The sequence below is a fragment of the Mirounga leonina genome, unplaced genomic scaffold, assembly GCF_011800145.1.
Source record: "Mirounga leonina isolate KUSES-001 unplaced genomic scaffold, KU_Mleo_1.0 Mir_173, whole genome shotgun sequence".
Classification (NCBI taxonomy): domain Eukaryota; kingdom Metazoa; phylum Chordata; class Mammalia; order Carnivora; family Phocidae; genus Mirounga; species Mirounga leonina.
In genome coordinates, this window is record NW_023270447.1 from 56,508,830 (window position 1) to 56,532,220 (window position 23,391).

The 23,391-nt window shown below is 35.2% G+C and overlaps 1 protein-coding gene across 7 annotated transcripts in view; it reads left to right on the forward strand.

The window, feature by feature from the left end:
* Window positions 1-23,391, forward strand: part of SPATA6 (spermatogenesis associated 6) — a 137,640-nt gene that overhangs the window by 62,558 nt on the left and 51,691 nt on the right. For all 7 annotated transcript variants that reach the window (XM_035018604.1, XM_035018605.1, XM_035018608.1 and 4 more), the window contains 3 exons: window positions 1,927-2,226; window positions 6,488-6,575; window positions 15,144-15,184. In XM_035018604.1, coding sequence (XP_034874495.1) covers window positions 1,927-2,226; window positions 6,488-6,575; window positions 15,144-15,184 — 429 coding nt within the window. The remainder of the gene's footprint in view (window positions 1-1,926; window positions 2,227-6,487; window positions 6,576-15,143; window positions 15,185-23,391) is intronic.

Genomic DNA, 23,391 nt, shown 5'->3' on the forward strand with positions numbered 1-23,391 from the left:
TTCAAAAATTGTAATGAAGAAAGAAGGTGGGGTTAGTTGTTTTAGGTTTGGTATAATCAGAGGTAGGTAAGGAGGAACTTTACAGCATTGCTGAAATGGATGATGTTGGGTTCATCTGGGTCTGAAGGTAAGAGATATTAAAAATGTATGAAGGTCTGGGGAAAAAGAAGCCCAGGGACTGAGGAGGTGAGGAGGGCAGGCAGCAGATTCAGTGAGAATAAAAGAAGTAGAATGAGGAAAAGTAGTTTTGGTCAGCAAGGAATTTTCGGAGTTTGAGATGCAATGGATCTGCATAATGATGAACTCTAAGATGAGGTGGAAAAAGGTAATTAAAGCTGAGAAATAGAAGTCTGAGTCCAAAGTCTTGGACAGATTCACTGCTTGAACATTTATTACAACTCAAAGGTCCTTGCATGTGCTAACATTCCTGCTTCTGTGCCTTAGTGTGATGTCATAGAGATAGATGAAGTGTGATATGGTAGAAAAATTCTGAATTACTTGTTGAAGTCATTGAACAAGGTGGGAGAAGGACTGGGAGAGTATCAACAGGTGTAGAGGAAAGATGAGGAAATAATCTGATGCTGCAGGTCTGTATGAAACTCATGGACTTATTTTCCAATTAGGAAAATATATATTTTTCCTGTTTATCTACTTTTTAAAAATATTTGACTCTTTTCCCTTCTATATCACATTTATGTTTTAATATATACTTAGAATAGATACCCTTAGTGAGTTAGGGAAGGAGGGGTTGAGAAAATAGAGAAGGAGGTAGGATTGATAGGTTTTTAAAATGATTAAAGTTAGGAAGACAAAGTTTCTCAACTGTCCATTTTCTCTAATATTAGAAATCTTATAATTCTAGATAATGAATTAAGAGGTCTTATATTATTTACCTGTAATCCAAACTTTAAGGCACTCAAAAGGCAGAGACTAAATAAAATGTTATCCTAATAACGCAAAAAAATTTTAGAAATGTAACATTTGTTTTTTAAAATTTTAGACTGCTAACCAGTTTTACTAGTAGAGTACTAGTCATTAAAGTTTATATGTGTCTTTTATGTCTTTTTACTTTTTTACTTTTATAAAAATATGGAACCAGAATTAAGATGATATGGCTATTGGTATTGAATTGTAAAGTTTTAATTTGGAAGACATCTTAAGATCCTAATCACCTTGTATAATCCAAATAATACATTTCATGATAATATGTATAAAGCCGTTTTTCAGATGTTCACATTGTATATATGTATTTAATCATAGCAGTATAAATGAAACTTATTTTAATAATTTTCTCCATAAAGATTTCATAAGCAACTAATTAGCCATGTGTATTTGCAACATTACTAAAGAGAGCCCTCTTGGGGCACCGGGTGGCTCAGTCAGTTAAGCCTCCGACTCTTGATTTCGGCTGGGGTTATGATTTCAGGGGCATGAGATTGAGCCCCACATTGAGCTTTGTGCTCAGCGTGGAGTCTGCTTAAGATTCCATCCCTCTCCCTCTGTCTTCCCACCCCATTCATATACTCTCTTTCTTAAAAAAAAAGAAAAAGAAGAAAAGCCCTCTTAAATTATATAGCCAGTTACTTGAATACTTAATTACAAATGATAAACCAATGTTTATGTTAATTTTTTAGTACACTGAAAACTAGTTTTTCTGACCTTGTTTCTTAGATTTTTCCAATGATTAAATATTGGGCTTTTATTTTCATAAGTACTTGTTAGACTTAAGAATACCATGTACTTTATTAACTACTAGACAAAGAGTTATCTAGCATAGATAGGAAAGACTAGTTGGCTTTGATAGATTATATGTGCCTTAAATTAATTTTTAAAGTTTTTTTCTACCTGTAACTTATAGATAGATACATATACATATATCTCTACATATAGCTTCTACCCATGTTAATTTTTATTTTTTATGTTTAGGATAAATTTATTTACCATACGGCTCCAGTTGAAAAATCACACGGCAGACTGCAAAGCAGAACATCAACATCAAGATCACAAAAGAAAAAATCCAAGTCACCTGAGAGAAATAAATATTGCATAAATGCAAAAAACTACGAACAGCCTACAATTTCTTCAAAATCACACTCTCCATCTCCCTACACAAAAAGACGCATGTGTGAGCTATCTGAAGACACCAGGCGGCGGCTGGCCCATTTAAATCTGGGACCCTATGAATTCAAAAAAGAAACAGATAAACCTCCATTTGTGATTAGACATGTATGTGTTCTCTTAAACATTTCCATTTGAAACCAATCTAATCTGTTGTTTCACTAAAATATTGTTCTGAAACTTCTTTCAACTTCGGGCTTCTATTAATAATTTTCTTTCCTGAACTGTTAGCCGAGGAATCTAAAATGGAAAATTAGAGTAAAAGAACATTCTTTTTTCAGTCTTTGAACCTGACAGAGATCAAGTTCCATTATGAATACTATGTTAAATCCTTTAAGTATCCATTTCCTTTCTTACTATACACTGGACAGTGTAATAACTCTACAAATTGAACTTAGATGTAATTGACATTAGTACTAAAATGGCAGAGTAGGGTTTTAAAAGAGGACCAACTTTTCTTTATGAAAAGGAAGACCCCCCCTTTTCTAGCCTTTTTAAAAATTATAATGGAAAGTTAAGTTTCCTTTGATATTATGTCCCTTGGGTAAACCTTACATAGTGGATCTTTGAAGCAAATCACTATTTGATGAGGATGGGAAGGCCTTTGAAAGTGAAGAGAGTTAGGGTAGCATAGTTGTTATCGTCCCAAACAGAAGACTGCTTTTGATATGGTTTAAGCTTAGAGCTTGTGTTCGTGTGATAGTCAAGTAGACTTGGGCTAATTTTAGGGGTCTGTAATATTTCAGAATGTTTAATAAAGGACTTTCTTAGAATTCTCATAGTTTCTTGAATTTTTGTAAAGAATTTTTATCCTAAAAGTATTTCTTTAATAAAAGATTGCAATTTAATAAAAATTACTAATAAATACATATAATAGTAATAATGAATGTTAAGATGTAAGTGCCTACAGAAGCAAAACAACTTTTGGGGTTATCTATAAAGTTATTTCTGACTTTAATGTCTAATTCATTTTTTTCTAAATTCTAATATGTAAATATAACATGTAAAGATGCTCCTTGGATAATCTAATGGGTTTTTGAAAATACACCATCTGAAAATTCAGATTTTTTGTGTGTGATACATTTTTTTTAATTTTAGATATAATTACATTAAGCAACATTTCATTCCATTTTTATTTTTGACTACGAATCATTTATTCTTTTAACCTTAAGTAACAGGTTTTTTATTGTAAAAAGAAAACTTATAATGGGTACTTTTAAATGGTAATATTTTATTGAGATTATTGTGATTACATTTGTCTTTTTTCCTATAGATTTGTTTATAGGTGCTGGCCACATTTTTTGTTGTTGTTTGGACATATCCAGATAAGATTTACTTGCTGGTTTGATGGCAGTTGCAGAAAACCTTTCATTTTATGACGGCTCACCGTTGTAAATTAAGTTGAAAAGATATATTAAATTCTAATCTGAAGGAATAGTAGCATTTTAATTAAAATGCCTATGGGCAAAATAACCAGTAATAGTTAGTGGGAGTTAGCCACACACAAAAAAAAGAATTGTTGAGGGAAATAATTTCTTTTCAAGTGCTCATTAAATTGCTGTTTTTTCACACTAGTGTTCAAAGTGGAATAATTCTAATACTGCTAGGTGTAGGCCTTGATGTTTTCATTGAAGAGATTTCCTTTATAGCTTTCCAGATCATAGAAAAAAATGCATGCTTCTAAGCTTACAGTTAGAAAATTGCTTACATTGGGGTGCCTGGGTGGCTCAGTCTAACTCTTGATTTTGGCTCAGGTGGTGGTCTCAGGATCATGAGATTGAGCGCCACATCGAGCTCTGGGCTTAGCAGGGAGTCTGCTTGAGATTCTCTCCCTCTGCCCCTCCCCTCCATGATCTCTCTCTCTCTCTCTCTCCAATAAATACATAAATCTTAAAAAAAAGAAAATTGTTTACATTATCATATAAGAAATGGGATTTTTCCAATTGTATTTGCATAGAGATGTCTTTTCTTCTCCCATAGCCATTAATAATTTCAAAAGCACTTAATAAATTGATAAACAAAATTTTAATTTCATGGGCTCCTGGATGGCTCAGTCGATTAAGTATCCGACTCTTGATTTCGACTCAGGTCATGAGCTCAGCGTCGTGAGATGGAGCCACACGTCGGGCTCCATGCTGGGCATGGAGTCTGCTTAAGGTTATCTCTCTCTCCCTCTGCCCCTCCCTCCCCCTGCGTGCACGCTCTCTGTCTCTCTTTCTCTCTCCCTCCTTCCCTCATCTCTCAAAAAAAATAATTTCATACATGCATATGTAAAAAGTTAATACTTTTAGGAAAGACTTTCTAGTTTTACATACATTGTGTGAAAAACAGTCTCACATAGTAAGGAGCAGTGTCAAGAAACTAACTAGAATGCTCCCAAACAAACTAGCACAACCATCCCAGAAAAGGTAAACAGAATTATTTTCTTTTACCTTGATCCAGAATAGGATCTTTTTTTCTATTGCAGTAAAATACTCATAAAATGTACCACTTCAGCCATTTTAAAGTGTATAATTTCAGTGGCAGTAAGTACATGTTGTGCAACTGTCACTACGATCTAGTTCCAGTACTTTTTCAGTCATCCCTAAACAGAAACCCTGTACTCATTAAGCATTCACTCACCATTTCTCCCTTTCTTCAGCCCCTGGCAACCACTAATCTGCTTCCTATATGGATTCTCCTACTCTGCCTTTTCATCTAAGTGGAATCCTACAATACGTAGACCTTTCTGTCTGGCATCTTTCATTTAGCACAGTGTTTTTGAGTTTCATTCATGTTATAGCATGTATCAGTACTTGGTTCTTTTTATGGTTGAATAATATTTCATTGTGTGGGTATATACCACATTTTGTTTGTCCATTCATCTGTTGATGGACATTGGGCTGTTTTCACCTTTTGGTTATGTGAATAGTGCTTCCATGAACATTCATACACAAGTTTCCATTTGAGTATCTGTTTTCATGCCTAATTGCTTTAATACCTAGGAGTGGAATTGCTGGGTCATGTGGTGTGTCTGTGTTTAACTTGTTGAGGGATTGTCAAACTGTTTTCCACAGTGGCTGTCCCATTTTACATTCTCTCCAGCAATGTTTGAGGGTTTCACTTTATCCACAGTCTCACTAACACTTACTATTTTATTTTGATTTCTTTTTATTATAGCATCCTAGGGGGTGTGGATTGGTCTCTCATTATGGCTTTTTTTTCTCATTATGGTTTTGATGTGCATTTCCCTAATAAGTAATGATGTTGAACATCTTTTTATGTGCTTTTAGCCATTTGTATATTTTCTTTGGAGAAATGTCTATTCAAGTTCTTTGTCCATTTTTAATTGTTTTTTTTTTTTACTTTTTGATATTTAGTTGTAAGTTTGTTTTATGTATTTAGGATTCTAAATCCTTATCAGGTATGATTTGTAAATTTTTTTTTTTCATTCTATGGCTTGTCTTTTCACCTTTTTTTAAAATTTAATTTTTTTAAATTGTGGTAAAATATACACAATATAAAATTTACCATTTTAACCATTTTAAGTATATACTTCAGAGGCAGTAATTATATTCACATCATTAAGTAGTATCTCTCACTATGATTTTGATTGGTATTTCCCTAATAATTAGTGATATTGAATATTTTTTCTTGTGCTTATTGGTCATTTGTATATCTTTTGGAGAAATGTGTATTTAAGTTCTCCCACTTTTTAATTGAGGAGTTCTTTTCAGGGTTGTAGAAGTTTCTTTATATATTCTGGATATTAATGCCTTATCAGATAATTATTTGAAAAAATATGTATTTTTTATTAAATGGTTTGCTTTTCACTCTCTTAATAGTGTCCTTTTATGTACAAAGTTTTTAATGTTGATCAATAGAGCTATCTTTTTTACAGTTTATATCACTCCTTTTTCTTTTTCATTAGAAAACATGCTTAGCTGTAATAATCTGTGAGCTATAAAGCACTAAGTGTGCTGGGCCCTGAACACAGCCAAGTAACGACACTGTTTGAATTCAGCATCTATCTAAGCAGCAAATGGCTAAACTTGCTTTTTAAATGTGGCAAAATAGATTCCTCTTTTTGTAGTTTTGTAATGGAAAGCCAACTGGGCAATGGGGTAATGGACATTTCAACTGTAAATTTGTTAATTTTAAAATAGACTCAAATTTATAATTAAAAAATTCTGGAGTTTAATTTCAATTTTATTTAAACATGAACAGCAAAATACTCAACTAAGCTCTGGCTTCAAAACATGCCTGAACCACACAGGCACTATCATGTTAACCTGATGACTACAGTCTATGTATTTGAGTTGATTTTCAGGTGCCATGAGACTGAAAGAACATTTAAGTTCTTTTTGACTTTTAATCTTGCTTCTTCTAGGTCGACCCCCCAAGTCCCAGGGCTGATGCTTTATTTGGGTCTTCTGGCAGAGACTGTGAAAGAGATGGATGGTCTAGGATGCACAATGGTAAGTTAAAAGTTGTCTCTCTTCATTACTTTAGTTTCCTTGGTACAGTCAAGTCTTTCACTTGGCATCAATGAACAAAAATAGATTCTTTGCTGTGTTATTGGATAATAAGGCATAGTGCTACTTTTTATAACTTGTGAGATACCCATATAGGTACTCTCTAAAAATAATAGAATTTCTATGCTCCTATAAACTAATCTCCCTCTTTGAAACTCAAAATACATAGTAGCATATTGAAGACTGATAACCTTCTAGTGAAGAAAAAAAAAACCTGATTTTGTTTTGCTCAAAAATTTCTAAATTTATTTGACTATGGAACCATTTTCCTACTTTAACATATACTCGCCTTAGTTTGTGGAATAGGCTTTGGGAAACACCACAGTAAGAAAAGTTGAAGGTTATGTGTTTTGGACATACATTTACACATATATTTGAATACTTGCCCTGTCACTTATTTATAAATTGGGCATTCTTGAACAAATCATTTTAACTACTTTGATAATCAGTATATTAAAGAATGAAGATAACACAGTAAATATGACCATGTAAAATGTCCTAGCACACCACAGGCCTTAATATCCACTGTCATTATAATAATACTTAGGTTTCTGAAAAGATAACGTCCTTTAAGTTTAGTTTACAGGAATCTTTTTTTTTTCATCATAGGCCCTAGTTCTAATGGTTAGATAAATTATTTCCTAAGTTCAATCTGAAGATGACTTTTACGAAGAAGATTAAATAGTGTTATATGATTAGGGATATTTGAGTGTTAATATCTATAATCACTGGTTAGTCGGTTCAGCAAGCATTTCCCAGCAGCCTTTAAGTTAATTCACTACCTACTGAGAAAGGCATAGAAGAAGAAAAATGAGACAGTGAAAAAAACACAATCATAACATGTAGTAAGCTGCATGTGTAGAATCTTTTTTTTTAATGGGAAAATGAAACATTCTTCTCGGAGAACATGCAGAGTTTGTGCTAATTTATTTTGCTTTTTTAGCATTAGCAGGGAGATAGATGTGGTAATCACTAAGTCTTTTATAACCACAATAGCAGATTATATGCAATTAGGGACAGACGTTATACTCTGTTTCCCCTCTTGGAAGAAATTTATGGACATGGAAAAAAAGGTTTAAGAACAAGAAAATCGAAAATAACTTCAATATAGATATTCCTTTGGAAGATGCTTTTGGAATGCACTGAGGTGTCTGATTTCTTTTGATAATTTTTATGTATTTGCCAGCAGAACTGTCAGAGTTTCCAGTAACTTTTGATCGCCACAGTCAGCTACCTGTGTAGAGGTACAATCAGAGAGGTCAATAGTGAGGTCTGCTTTTTTTCTTTTAACTTTTTATTTAGACATAATTTCAGACTTACAGAAAAGTTGAAATAGTATAAAGAATCCTCATATAACTTTCAGAATCCACAAATACTAATATTTGCTTTTCCCTCTTTATCTCTTCCCTACCCCCCCCCCACCTCCACCTCTGTATGTATGTTTGTATATAAACTTTTTTTTTTTTTTGACAAGCACATTGCTATGGACAGAATTGTGTCCCTCCAAAATTCTTATGTTGAAGCTCTAACCTGAAATGTGGTAGTATTTGGAAATGGGGAAAGGTAATTAGGTTTAGATAAGGTTAGGAGGGTGGGGCCTTCATGATAGGATCAGTGCTCTTATAAGAAGAGAAACCAGAAATCTTGCTTTCTCTCTCTGCCTCATGTGGACACAGGCAGAAGGTAGCCATCTTCAAGCCAGAACTAGAGCTCTCCCCAGAATCTGACTGCACTGGCACCTGGATTTCAGACTTCTAGCCTCCAGAACTGTTGTAAAAGCCCCCAAGTCTATATGGTATTTGTTATGGCAGCCCAGGGAGACTAATGCAGATATTATGTGATATAATTATGAAAAGCAGAAAATGGACAATGAAATAATAATAGTAACTAATCTATAAACCTAACTCAGATTTTGCTGCTTGTCCTCATAATATCTTTATAGCAAAAGAAATTGCACATCATGCATGGTCTTCAGTTAACATGTCTCTTTAGTTTTCTTTAAAATGGATTAGTTCCTTAATCTTTCTTTGTGTGTGACATTGATAATTTTGGAGAGTGTAGGCCAGTTATTTGGTTGAATGTCCCTCAGTTTGGGTTTGTTTGATTTTCCCTCATGATTAAATTTAGATTATTCATTTCCCTCCAGAATACAACAGATGTTATGTGTTACTCTCAGTGCAACATGTCAAGAAACATGTGATACTGCTTTGTTACTGGTGATATTCATTTGCTCATTAATTAAGATGGGGTCTGCTAGATTTCTCCATCATAAAGTTGCTCTCTCTTCCCTTTGTGGTTAAGGGGGAGATATTTTGAGACTATTATATCCTGTCACCTCAACTTTGATCCCTTTAGCATACATTGATGATTCTTGCTTGAAAAAATTTGTTACTGTAAAGTTTGTCAAATAGTGATTTTTAAAAATTCCATTATTCTTTGTACATTTATTACTTGCCCTTCTACTATAAGGAGTTTTTTCATCTCATTTCTCTACTTTTAATGTCCCTATTCTTTTGACTGACTTTTTTTTCCTGTCTGGCAATTGGGTGGTTGTGTTTTGGAGTCTCATCAGCTATTGAAATACATATGGGAATTTCTTATGATAGAATCTCTTATTATGATAGAGTGAAATTTCATTAGTGACTTTAATGGAAATTCTTAAACCTTTTCTTGCCAAATTATCCTACCTAAATAATTCTTAAGTTTTATAGGATACCATTTCACCACCATTGACTATTTTAGTCATCATCATAATCACATGAGGATGAATTTAACTGTATTTAATCAAGAAAAATGACAGAGGCCTAGACAGGTTAAGTGGCTTGTTGGAGAGTTCCAGAATAGCCCTGGTTGGTCTGGGGTCCAGGGTTTCTTGCCCCAACCCCTCCCACCACTCTCCTCCCACTTTCTCTATTTCCATTTAGATGTATTTTTTTTTTAAGATAAATTTTTCAAGCACGTTTTCTTTATCTGGAATTTCCATAGTATATCATTCTAACTGTAATTTGTGCAGTCCTTTTGAAGAGATCCGGCATGTCTTGTGTTGCAAGAATGTTTGTAAACTTTATCCAGTCACTGGTGTTTTTGAAGAGGAAATTGAGGGCATCATCCTGGCCCCTTTTTTATTTGCTTAGAATATGAAAAGATGTTAGATTCTGTCTCCCCGTTGGAGGAAACTTCTCTTATTCCCTTCATTTTGAAGATTCTTTTATGAGTTCCATTTCTACCTAAGATTGTAATCTTTTATGAGCTTCCGCTAATCTCTTTGTTTGGTGGTTATTGTTTGTAAAGTAAAATAAATTGGAAATTACATTCCAAAACCTAATATGTCATTACTCGAATAGAGAACAATAAATGGTAACATTTTACTATTCTGAGTAAAATAGCAGATAGTCATTATATATATAGTTACTAGCAAAATATCTTGTTTCAGCTTTTATTTAAATGTGTGCCTCATCTCATAGAGCAGTAGGCAGCTGAGCTGTGTCATTTTAGGAATTCCTTTTTTATTTCCTATTATTTATTAAACATTTTTAACAACTTTAGTGAGCTATAATTTATATATCATAAAATTCACCTATTTTGAGTGCACAACTGAAGTATTTTAAATAAATTTGCACAGTTATAAAATCTCCACAATCCATTCTTAGAATATTTTTATCATCCAAAAGAGTTTCCTCATACCCATTTGCAGTAAATCTGTATTCTCACCTTGAGTCCCTGGATTGTTTCCACTTTGGGCCATTATGAATGATACTACTTTGAGCATTTGCATTGAAGTCTTTGCATAGACACATGTTTTTATTTCTTTTGGATATCTAGGAATGGAATTGCCAGTTCATATGGTAAGTTTATATTTAACTTTTTAAAAAATTGCCAGTTGTTTTCCAACATGGCTCTACCATTTTACATTCCTACCAGCAGTGTATGATGGTCCAGTTTCTCCACATCTTCAACAGCACTTGTTATTGCCTTTATTTTAACCATTCTAGTGGATAGGCAATCCTGTTTCACTGAAACTTTAATTTACATTTGACTAATGGCATTGAATGTTTTTTCATGTACTTATTAGACATTAATTTATCTTTTTTCATGATCGTCACTCTTCAGTCACTGATAAGTTTGCTGTTTGCTAAACTTCAGACAAGAAAAAAATAGTGAGGGGGAAAGTCTGAGACTTTTGCTGATGAGACTTCAGACAACAATAGAAATAAGAAAGATGAAAACATCAGAGGTCAGAGTAAACAGTTTCTGGTAAAGGTATCACAGGTGAGCAAGAGACACAAAACACATGTTATATGTCTTTCCTTTTTAGGAGGTGGGATCCCCTAAGAGATATTAAACCCTGATTTTATTTTATAAAGCTGGACATCTTAGCTTTGCTTCCAGTTATAGGGACTGGCATATAGCAAATGCATGGCTGTGTGCTCCATGAAGATTCACAGGAGAGCAGAGGTCAACCTTAGGATGTTATGTGGGCTTTAGGATAACAATAGGGTAATTACTGATAAAGGACTCCAGGGGCATACTCTTTGGAGGTTCATAGGTACACACATTCATCAGCAGGGATGTTTTGCAATAGTAGTAGCACTCACTACCAGAATGGGGTTCAATTCCTTGAAATTATGAAAAAAAGGAAGATGATAGTACCCTTCAAGGTAAGGTACTATAGAGGTTGCCAGAATAGAGATTGATTCATAGGGAACACATATTGGCTGTAATCATCATAATGGGGCTCAAGAATTACTTTGATAGAAAGGATGAGCTGATACAGGGATGCTAAGTTTTAGATTAAAGTTCCTTAAGTCCTTCTTGGTTAAAGTCAGGATTGGTCCTTTAGGACAGAGTCATATTTGAGCCTGTTGGGTGAGGGTCAACTGTGGAGAGAGGAAGGATGCAAAGGCTCTAAGTTACCAGACTACTCCCAGCAGGAATGGTGACCTTTGTACAAAGTGGATCTTAGTTTCTATATTAGATGGTTGCTATGGAAATATTTTGATGACTGATTGCCACATTTGTTTTTAACTCATACAGTTAGTCACTACTTGATATTTGACTGATTTGATTATATATCACATCCATTTTGTTAAATTCAGAATCTGATGTCATTTTTGAGACTAAAGGCACTTTCATTCTCTTGTATGAACTAATCAAAGACCTTAGTTCCATTACTTTTGGCTATATAGGAAGTCAGCTTCCTGAAATGTAAAGTAGAAATAACCGTTCGCCTTATGTGTTCTTTCAGTCTGCTCCAGCTGCCATAACAAAATACCATAGATGGGACTTAAACAGGAGACGTTTATTTTTCTCACAATTCTAGAGGCTGGGAAGCCCCAAATCGAGGTGCTAGCAAAGTAGGTTTCATTCTGAGACCTCTTCTCTTGACTTGTAGAAAGCTGCCATCTCACTGTATGCTCACATGACCTCCTTTTTTTGTGTAGAGAAGGAGATGTGGAGAAGGAGATGGGGGGGTAGCATGCGAGGACATGTGCATGTGCAAGCTCTCTGCTGTCTCTTCTTAGAAGGGTGCTCTTTCCATCGTGAAGGACCTACCTGCATGACCTCATCTAATCCTGATTACTACCCAAAAGTCCCATCTCCACATACCATCACTTTGGGGGTTCGAACTTCAACATAGGAATTTTGGGAGGAGACAAACATTCAGTCCATAACACCCATTCTGTTTCATGAGGTTATTAGAGAACCAGGTAATGGCTAACCTTTATTGAATGTGTTTTCTGCTGGCCTTGATTCTAAATACTAATATTCATTGGTTACTTACAATAATCAAGAATTTTAGATACTGTTATTTATCTCCATTTTACAGATCAAAAAAAATGAGGTATAAAGAAGTGAAGTCCAAGGTGATCAAGGTCACACACACACACACACACATACATGCACAATCTGAATTAGCTCTAATTTTTCTTCATATTTTTCTTAAGTGTGACCCATCCATTAAGGCCCAGGTCAGCTTTCTCCTCCTTTAGGAAGTTTTCTCTGATTGTCTTCAACCTTGAGAGATTAATCTCTGATACGACTTTTTTAAATAGCATTAATTGCCTGTACCATTCTGACTTAGCCTCTTCTTTTATGCTGCTCTTACCCAACTTTGTATAACTTAACCGAAGTAAATTACAAGCATTTCCTGAGCATGAGCCATGACTTTTATCTCCTTTATCTCCTGCTTTTAGAATATAGTGAGTAATTATTGGTAAGGGTGATGAAGTGCAAACATTGGGAACCTCAGTAACAGCTGGATTTCTAAAAATAAAAGAAAATTATAAATCTATTTCTGTTAGGGTAGGTTTACAAATGGTTTGTGGAAAGCCGAAGACATACTGGCATTTTAATATACTGATACTTTTAATATTACATTAGCTGCCAGAAAGAATATATACCAAGACAGAAATTATTATCTTAATTTTCAAAGTTAGCACGTGTGGAGAATTAGGTTCATTATGTCTGTATCATTCTTTTATTTCTGCTACTGTGGCCATGCTATACATTATTAGACTTTATGGAAAAGGAGTTGAGCTGGGATTTATTTTTATTTTTAATTTTGAAAAGCACTTGAAGTAAGTTGAGTCTTACTGACTTAAATGGTGAAGTTGGCCTTGTGTGAAAGACATTAATGTTTCAGCTCTTCTCTGTAATGGTTCAGGACACTTGGAGAACAAACAAGATCTTGTGCCATAAAAGAAAGCTAATTAATTGACTATTGACTATCCTAGGTCTCTATCTATATAATAATTTCTTTTCTTTTCTTTTTTTTATTTTGGATAAGGTGGTTTGGGAAAGTAAAATATAGAATGTTAGAATGCTTTTGACTAGAATGTGTAAGGAAGTAGAATTGCAAATTATGGTTCTGATTTGCTTGAATGTCAATATACAGAGATTATAATACTTAAATGTTGACTCCTTTAAGTAATGAGGAAAACCCAAAATCTGCATCTGCAATATAGTGGTCCTTATCCCAGGAGAGAGTTAGAATGGTTTTATAATCTGCTTTGTTACAGATACTGTGCTAGGAACTTTCTTAAGCGGTATAATTTAATCATTACTATGACTCTCTGAGGCAAAGTAGGCATTGTCTTCATACTTTTAAATGTGCTATGGTGAGCGCTGTGAATTGTGTAAGACTGTTGAACCACAGACCTGTACCTCTGAAACAAATAATACATTATATGTTAAAAAAAAAAAAAAGAAGAAGAAGAAGATAGTAGGAAGGGAGAGATGCAAGGGGGGAAATCAGAGGGGGAGATGAACCATGAGAGACTATGGACTCTGAGAAACAAACTGAGGGTTCTAGAGGGGAGGGGGGTGGGGGGATGTGTTAGCCTGGTGATGGGTATTAAAGAGGGCATGTACTGAATGGAACACTGGGTGTTATAGGCAAACAATGAATCATGGAACACTACATCAAAAACAAATGATGTAATGTATGGTGATTAACATAACAAAAAAATTTTTTTTAATAAAAAATAAAATGAGGAATGAAGGGTGCCTGGGTGGCTCAGTCATTGGGTGTCTGCCTTCGGCTCAGGTCATGATCCCAGGGTCCTGGGATCAAGTCCCATGTCAGGCTCTCTGCTCGGCGGGAAGCCTGCTTCTCCCTCTCCCACTCCCCCTGCTTGTGTTCCTGCTCTCGCCATCTCTCTCTATGTCAAATAAATAAGTAAATCTTTAAAAAAAATGAGGACTGAAACACAGATTAATTATATAACTTGACCAAAGTAATATATTTGATAAGTGGTGGAATCAGAAATTGCACCTAGGCTTGTTTGACTTAGAACTTGAGAGTAACGATGTTGATGGTGAAGTTAGTAATAGTAGCTAACATTTATTTTATTGCCTACATATAGTATTTCATATAATATTTAAAACAATTATGAAAGAGGTACATGAGACAGAGGAGGAATCTGAGACTTAAAAGGTTAAATAATGAGCCCAAGGTTATACAGGAGGTGCTGGTGACTGGACTGTAGTATGGATCTCTTTGTCAACAAGGTCTGTACACCTCTGTTACCATAATCTAAAGCTGGTCCTCTTGCCGTTATACTCACTTGACTCTAGTGTGGACTCCCAAGAATGGGAACCCATGCAGTTTGGCAATACCTATCATATCTATATATTCAAATTATATTTCATCATAAATTACTTTATCTACTAAAGATTATCCATTTCATGTAGGCAAATTGGTTTAGCAACAAAAAATTATTCTGGTCTATAGTCTGATATCTCCAGCTCTAGTGAAAACAGTATTTGTGAAATCACCTAATTATTGAAGAATGGATACAGACTTTAACCTGTTGTGTATCATCTTTACTTATAGGGCATTGTTGAGAGATTTTAAGATATTTTTGAAAACTGCTGTATGAAATTATAGAAAGCGAAGAAATTATAAACATAGAAACATAGAAATCATAGCAAAAACCAAAGATGAAACCAAATTTTCTTCTTTTTGATATGAAATTTTATAATTTAATTCTTTTGTACATCCTTTTTCAGATCATTCTCATCTTGGCTGCTACCGACCCAAGGATTATAAGGTATGTAAGTATAAATTACAGAATGAAATTGTTCTGGCTTTCACATAAAAGCATATGCATATTTCTTATATATATGGTCAGAGATTATCATTATCATTTAGTCAAGAAAATGCACAAACAATATTGTCATATCATGGAATATCATTATTTTGGCTACAATGTCAAGTGGTAGAATAGACTTTTCATTCAATGTCTTCATACAACAATTTGTGGCTTTTGATTATTCATTTATATTAATTACTTATTGAATGTGTTTGTGTATGTGTGTGAGAGACAGAGAAACTGGTTGTTACTTTTAGTAATACCTTGCACATATTGTTACTCAAATTCATTCATAGAGCATCCTCATAATTTTTACAATATCTGCATGCAATTTGTGCTATTTTCTTTAAATTCACCTTTTTATTCAGTTCACTACTATAAATGAAAAATTAGTATCCCATGCTTTAAATGGATGATAGCTCTAAAGGATACAGTGAAAACAAAACAATGTTACAAAGTTCTGGCTAAATAATGGTTGTTTTCCAAAGGCTCTGAAGCATGTTCTCTATTTCTTAAAACGAGATAACCAGTGATAGAGAGGTGTAGGAAACATACCAATAGCTAACTGAGGATTTCTGACTGAAAGAGAATTGAAAAGATAATACATTTTTTTCTTGTAACTCGGTGTTATTTAGTATATGTCCATGTGCCATGTAAAATATGTATCATCTAAAATCACTTTGGGTATCATTAAATTATCTGCCATACCACTAGTAGTTTGTGTTCTCCATTTTGAGAAGCATCACCTCAGAGTTTGTCTTTTCTATTCCTGAGTGAAAGCTTTTTGATAAGGAGTGTCATTGTATTTGAGAAAACAAAACAAAAACAAAAAATATTGCTTTCCTTATAATACCTTTACTTATTTACTTGAAAACAATCTATTTTGTGTTTACTGGCACTGAACAGCATAGTTTTAGTACTTTGCCATGCTTTGAACATGATAAAAGAAATATGGAACAGTTAAGTAATGAATCAAGGCACTGTATGACTAAGGGCTCAAATCTAACAGTATCAGAATCATGTAGGTGGAACTTTATAAAAATTCATTCCAGGTACTAAATTGAAATTGTTGAGAATGGAGACTGGAAATTTTTACATTTTTAACACCTTTCCAGGTGATTCTGATGCGGCTCTCTTGCCATCTGGTGTTTGAGGATTGGCATTTGAGAACCACTAGTATGGACTATGAGTACAGCATCTGTATTGGTGGAACTGTCCCTTGTATAGTGAGTGTATATGGTTGTGCCCTTGTTTGAGGCTGCTGCTAGAGGAGTGTGTGTTTGGCATAATTCACCTGGTGCAGACCTGTCCTATTATGTGGACTGTACTTCACACACACACACACACGTACAAGCACACTGATGTGTGTAATATATATGTGTATGCACACACATAAGTCAAAAAGCACAATATTCCTTATCTTGCAGGGAAGCCACCCTAGTTGGTCTACCTAAGGGATAAGCCTGTCTTTGTACATTTCCTTCAAATTATGCTTCACGATTTATAATCATATATTTATTTTCATCTTTATTTGCATCTTTGTTTAAAATCTGCTTGTTTTACTAATCTCTAAGTTCCAGGACGGTAGGGACCTTATTGATCTTGCTTATTGATAATTGCTAGTACCTAGCATATTATCTGATATATGGTTTGGATTCCTAATATATGTGTATTGTGTGAGCAAATTTTTTTTTAAGATTTATTTATTTAGGAGAGAGAGAGAGAACAGCGGGAGGGGCAGAGAGAGAGGGAGAGAGGATCTCAAACAGACTGCACTGAGTGTGGAGCCCAACTCCATCACGACTTGAGCTGAAACCAAGAGTCGGAGGTTTAACCAGCAGGGCTACCCAGGCACCCTGTGTGAGTGGATTATTAAGAGAAAACAAGTAAACCAAATATATAAAAATACAGAATGGAGAGACAGGGATAAAGTTTATAAGACACTAATCTTTATCCTAAAGCGACTATAATCTAGCTTTATGTTGGCTGGTCCATTTAAAGATAGGTGTATATATTTACAATCCTCTTTTCCACATGAATTCTTTGAAAGAACTGAACTTCTACCCATCTTTATTTCTCTCCCACTCTCATCTCTGGATTCTTCGCTTTTAGGGTTAGAGTAGAAGTTGGTCATTCGTACTATCCTTGTAAGGCAGTGGGTGGTAAGTAAACTCACAGGATTATTTTTATATTCAAGGGGCAGATTTTCATTGAAATGCATATATAGCATTGAACACTGCTATCTTCTCTATGGAAAGAATAAAGGATCTTCTTATAGGCACATAGTAGCTGGTTAATAAATATTCAGGCAGTAGAACACTAGGATTTCTACAAGGAAAAAAGTCCTAAAGGTGGGAGTGCTTGCAAAAAAATTTCTGGAAAAGTGGGACTTTGCCTGAATTCTGTTGAGAAATATATTTTGCATAGGCAATGTAAAAAAGTCTTGGGATTTGGAATAAGTACAGTGTCCTGGGGAATAGAGAAACTACTAGCTTCGTTTGAATGGAGGGTGAGTACTGAGGGATGATGGCTTTTTAACATCCTTACTTTTCTATTTTTCCTGCTTCTCCTTATCTATCGTATCTGCTGCCTCCCTTTTTAAGATTTGTAGTTATTTGATCATTATCTATTCTTTGGCCGAACTCAGCTCTCTTTACCCTGGATGCCTTGTAACCAGCTGTTCTCATAAATGCTTGTATTCATTGGCTTCTTCTCTCCAATGTATGTAGTTCCATATGCCTGTGTCATAGGCATTCATTTAGTACATGGGTTCTCAGTGGAGATTGTGCCACTCTCAAGGTGGCATTTTAGACATTAACAGGTACCATTATTGCAGTCATTTAGGGGAAGTACTCTTGATATGTAATGATCAGGGATGCTAGATAGTCTGTAATAGTGTGACAATGCCAAACAGTGAGGAATTCTTACGTCCCGTGTGGCTTTCAGCTGTCTCATCGACCATAATGGAGGCAAAAAATATGTTCATAATTATTAGAACAAATCTAGCTCTACATAAAACACAGAGTACCTTTACATTGTTTTGAGATACATCATATATTATAGGAATACAAGTATATTATAAAGCTTATACTTTACTTTGTTAAAAATATATGGTGTAGTATTACACTGTGATGAAGTATATGGCAGCTCATTTATTTTCCTGGCTTTCTTGTATGGAATGACTTACGATCCTCTTACATTTTAAAACTCCAAACTTATTTATGTAAGTGAGTGCAAGCATCCATTATGTTTTCTAGAGTAGTCATACTTGAGCATTTATGTACTGAAGTGCATATTTTAGGTCATGTTCCATTAATTTCTCTTTTTACTACAGTTAAGACAATTCGTTGATTTTTAATACATTTCATTTCAAGATATAAAAGAAGGCGATGCAAAATATTTGTTTTTAAATGAGGGCTTCGTTTGGGCTACCATAATAAATACCCATAGACTGGGTGACTTAAACAAGAGAAATTTATTTTCTCACAGTTCTGGAGGCTGGGAAGTACAAGATCAGGGTGCCAGCCAGTTTGGTACCTGGTGAGAGCTCTCTTCCGAGTTTGCAGACAGCTGCCTTTTCACCTTTCCTCACATGGCAGAGAGACCGAGGGTGCACAAGAACGCAAACTCTGGTGTCAAAGAACAGTAATCCTTTCAGATTAGGACCTCACTTATATGACCTCATTTAACCTTAATTCCTTACTCCAAATGTAGTCAAGTGGGAGTTAGGGCTTCAACATATGAATTTTAGGGAGACACAATTCAGTCCATTGCAGGGGCTTTGGGAGTGAAGGTTGAAAAATCAATGATGCCATGTGTAATCAGTGTATGAATAAATGAATGGATGTACATCTAGTAACAGCAGAGTATTTTTGGAAAGATTTATAGAACCCATTTTACCTGGGCCTTTATGAATATATCCTTTCTAGCTTCAATTTGACCTTCAGTGCTGCTTGATCATTTTGTTCTCTTGTTGATTCTATAACACACAGTCCAACCTAAGTTCTACTTCTCCTTCTCATTTTCTATATATGATGTCATATTCCACTTTGTCAGAGAAAATGTTAGTCAGTTGCGGATGGAATTATCCTCAGTTATCTTTATCTCTACTTCAATCTTTCTGTTAATCTCCACTTTTTCCTTCTACTCTGCTTTCTTAATAATGTTAACACCTTCTCTGCATTTATTTATTTATTGGCTCCATCTCTTTTGACCGTAAACATAATAATAAAATCAACTTAAATTTGTATAATGGGTTATAATTTTAAAGCTTTTCATATTGATTATATCACTGGATTATATGCAGCTTTATAATTGAACAAGAATTTTTATCCCCATCTTAAATGACAGAAAACAAATTCTGCAAAGCTCCTGAAAAAGAACATACCTCTCAGTCTGTATCGCTATATCTTTATCATTCTCTCTTTCTCCTTCCTTTTACTGCTAGACAGTCAAATGAACCTTGCTTCCACTTCTTTATCCATTACTTCTAAACTATCTGGGGGAAATGAATCCTATGAGAACTCTCAAAACCGGGGAGTCCTTATATTTCTTTAAAAGAGACAGGATACCACCTTAGTGGAAGTGGAGAAGCAGACCTGGCTTTAGGCAAAATTGGGAAATACATGTGGAATATATGGTTGATTTCTGGTAGCCTTACATCACTTTTAGCATCCTCGCATGCCTAAGCATTGCCTTATTACACTGGGTGCCTCTTGGACTTAGCAGAATACGGATTTAATGTGTCTTCCTAAACTCCTGAAAGTAAGTGTAATGTTTTGTTCATTTTATCCTCACTTGCTAGCAAGGCATATAGTATCTGGTGGACACTTATGTAATGTTTGAATTTATGAATAAATATCACATCAAGGTCAGAGTTTTCTGCTGAGATTTTTTTATTCCCTGCAATTTAGTTGTTCCTTCTGCTCCTGAACTTACACACTCTGTTCCCATTATGTCATCACTATCCTTCTCCAGGTCATGTCTGTATTTCTACTTCTGGATTTTAACTCATTCAGTGTAATGCTAGATGTTCTGAAACTTTACTATTTCAATGTCTAAACACAATTTATTTGTCATTAACAGCCCAAAGCATCTGTTTCTTAAAAGCCTGGCAGTGACCTAAGTCACTTCTGATATTCCATTGACAAGAACTGGTCACATGGCCATATCTAGAAGCGTAATAGGAGAGTGGCTAGCAAGTAGAGATCCTGGTTAGGCCACCGATTCCCATTAATCTTATACTACATAAGAGGAAACACAAATTTTAGGGGACAGCTAAGCATATCTGACACAGTCTGCCCCTCTGGCCACCAAATATCTCTGCATACCTCTCTTCCCTCACCTAGAACATACTCATGTCCTCTTCAAGAAAGACCACTCGAAGTTCCATACAGCCACTTGAGTCTAGCTTGAAGGCCAGGATCTTTGGGTGATGGATGGCCAGTCCATCATATCTGCATGGGGCTCCTTATGACCCAGTGACCTGTGAATTGACGTTCTCTCTCCCCTTTCTCACATTCCCACCTTACCTGAACCCCATATCTAATATACTCTGTTAGAGCAGGAACAGGATAGCTGGGAAAATGGAAGAACTTGGAAAAGGAAGAACTAGAAGTTCTGTATCAGCAACTGGAACTGTATCAGCAATTATCAATTTGCAGCAATGCTGAATCCTGCCGGGCCTGCCGCCCTGGTAGCAGAGGAATTTCTCTGCATAGACATTGCTGAAATTATGCTGCTTACAACAGTAACTGTATGATTTAAAAATTATGGTGTGAATACATGGAAGCAGCTTGAATCTAACTTGGGGGTACAGACCTAAAGTGAAGCAAACACACGAGTCTAGTAATGTTGGCCAGTGGGTTGCTTGTATACCTTGTGTCTCGGGCTCCTTGTTGTCTCAGATGGGAGACCTGACAAATCTGTAATTCTGGGAAGATGGAAGGTTTGGAAGCAAGTTCTCCTAAAGCTGTGTTTTCCCATGGAGAAAACAAGAAAAAAAACTGGAGAAGTTTTCATGATACTTTGACAAGTGACACAGGGCAGAGTTTTTACTATAAGGATTGTGGTGTGATAAGAATATCAGAGCCTATTCACCCATGGGATGACTGGAGGATGGATTTAGTAGCTTAACGTTTGTTCATTTTCCTATGACCTTCCTCTTATAGGCTCACAACAAAACGTAACAAAGATAGAGACATATTAGTATTGTTAATGAAAAGACAGACTTCCACTGGGGATATGAGTTTCCAGACCTGATCACATAATGAAAAGATTACTAAAGGGTTCTGCATTCCTAGAAGATGAGGTAAGCATTTGGGAAGTTCAGCAAAAGGAAGTCAGAGCCCAGACCCAACACCAGGATTCACCCACCTCACTATGTAGTCAGAGAAACTCTCAGGAGGGAAGCTCAAGAAGTCTCAGAAAAATGCAGTTTCTATATTGAAGTTCATTGCTGTGGCAGCAAGAACGTGTCTATTAATATCTTATTGGACTCTAGGATTGTCTACTGCCTACTCACCCAAAGACCACCACAATAACTAAAGAGTCTGTTGATATCAAGCAAAGCTGGATGTACGACACAATGCAGTAAGGGGGAGCCACCACCTCGGCAATCAGAGTAGTGTCTCTGAAAGGGGAAGGTTAACGGCAGATACTTATAGGGTTTTGGGGTCTGAGCTCCAGTGTTTTAAGGTAGGGCTTTTACTGAGGGTATCTAATTGACAAAGTTTGTGATATAAAAGTTTAGGATTAATGGACACAAAGATTGGGGTCTTAAAGCAAGTCTTGATAAGTAAACAGTTTATTTGATAAGGAAGGATTTGTCCAGTTAAGTGATCTGTTGTCCTGAGAAGGGAATTGTTTGCCTAGATTAAGAATCTATTGTTTCGAGAAGGGAGCTGATTGATGATTGAGCAGACTGCTGTTCAGGTAAATGATTTATGGGAATGTCCTGAAGCAAATGATGGTTATTTACTGGTTTGTAGCATTATTTTCTTGGGCAAGAATTTCCTTGAACTCATGGTAAAGTCATGTTCAGGTAGGTGGGCCTCATTTCTTTGATCTGATAGTTAAGCCATGTGAATGCAGGTGGTCTCAGTTCTCATGTGTCTCAGTAAAGTTATATATGCTTTTCCGTCAATGTGTTGCACATTGTTAGATCTATTCCTAGAAACCTTATAGTTTTGGTGCCTACTGTAAAGAGTCTTTTATGTAAAATTACCTTTTTGTGTGTTTTACTGACATATAGGTCTGAGGTTGATTTTTGTATAACATTCTTATCATAGATATTCTTGAATTTTTTAATGGAAGAAACTGTGTCATCTGCAAATAATGAATTTTATTTCTGCCATTCAAATTATTTCTTTGTCTTAACTGACTAGAAGCTTCCATACACATGTTGAATAAGAGTGGGGATAGTGAACGTGGCAGAGACATTTATTGCTTATTTGCTATTCATGTCCTCTTCCATCTTTTCAAGCCCTCTTGCAGGTATATAGGGCCTACTCTATCTGGATGATGATGGAAAATTATGTGGATCCCTTCCAGGGTGAAGCATAGATGAATTGATATGAACTCTCTCTCATTGCAGTGACAAGGAGGCCTCATGTTCTAGATCATACAGCCATAAGTTGTTCAGTGTGCCTCATCAAAACAGTGCTTGGACAGTCTTGTGAAGTATAATTTCTCTTGCTAACCTCTATTACTATAAAGCACAGGGGAAAATGAACCTCTATTATGTTAAGCCACTGATTTTCGAACTTAATTTGCTACGGCAGCATAGCCTAATACAGTGCCTTCTTGTCTTGATCCTGTCTTTGATAGGATCATGTCTAAGGTTTCACACCTATGAATGTTATTTGCAGTAGGTTTTTGTTAAATATCCTTTAACAAGTTAACAAAGTTCCTTTTGAAATTCCCTGTTTGCAAGGAATATTTTTTTAATAATGAATGGATGTTGAATATTATCAAACGCCTTTTTTTCAGCATCTATGGGGTTGATTAATAGATTTTCTAATGCTAGCCTATCCTTGTATACTTTGAATAAACCCAACTTGGTCATGTTATATTCTTTTTCTTTAATGTTACTAAATCTAATTTTTTAATATTTTATTTAACATTTTTTCCATAGATGGTTTCTAGTGAGGGTGGTCTGTAATTAC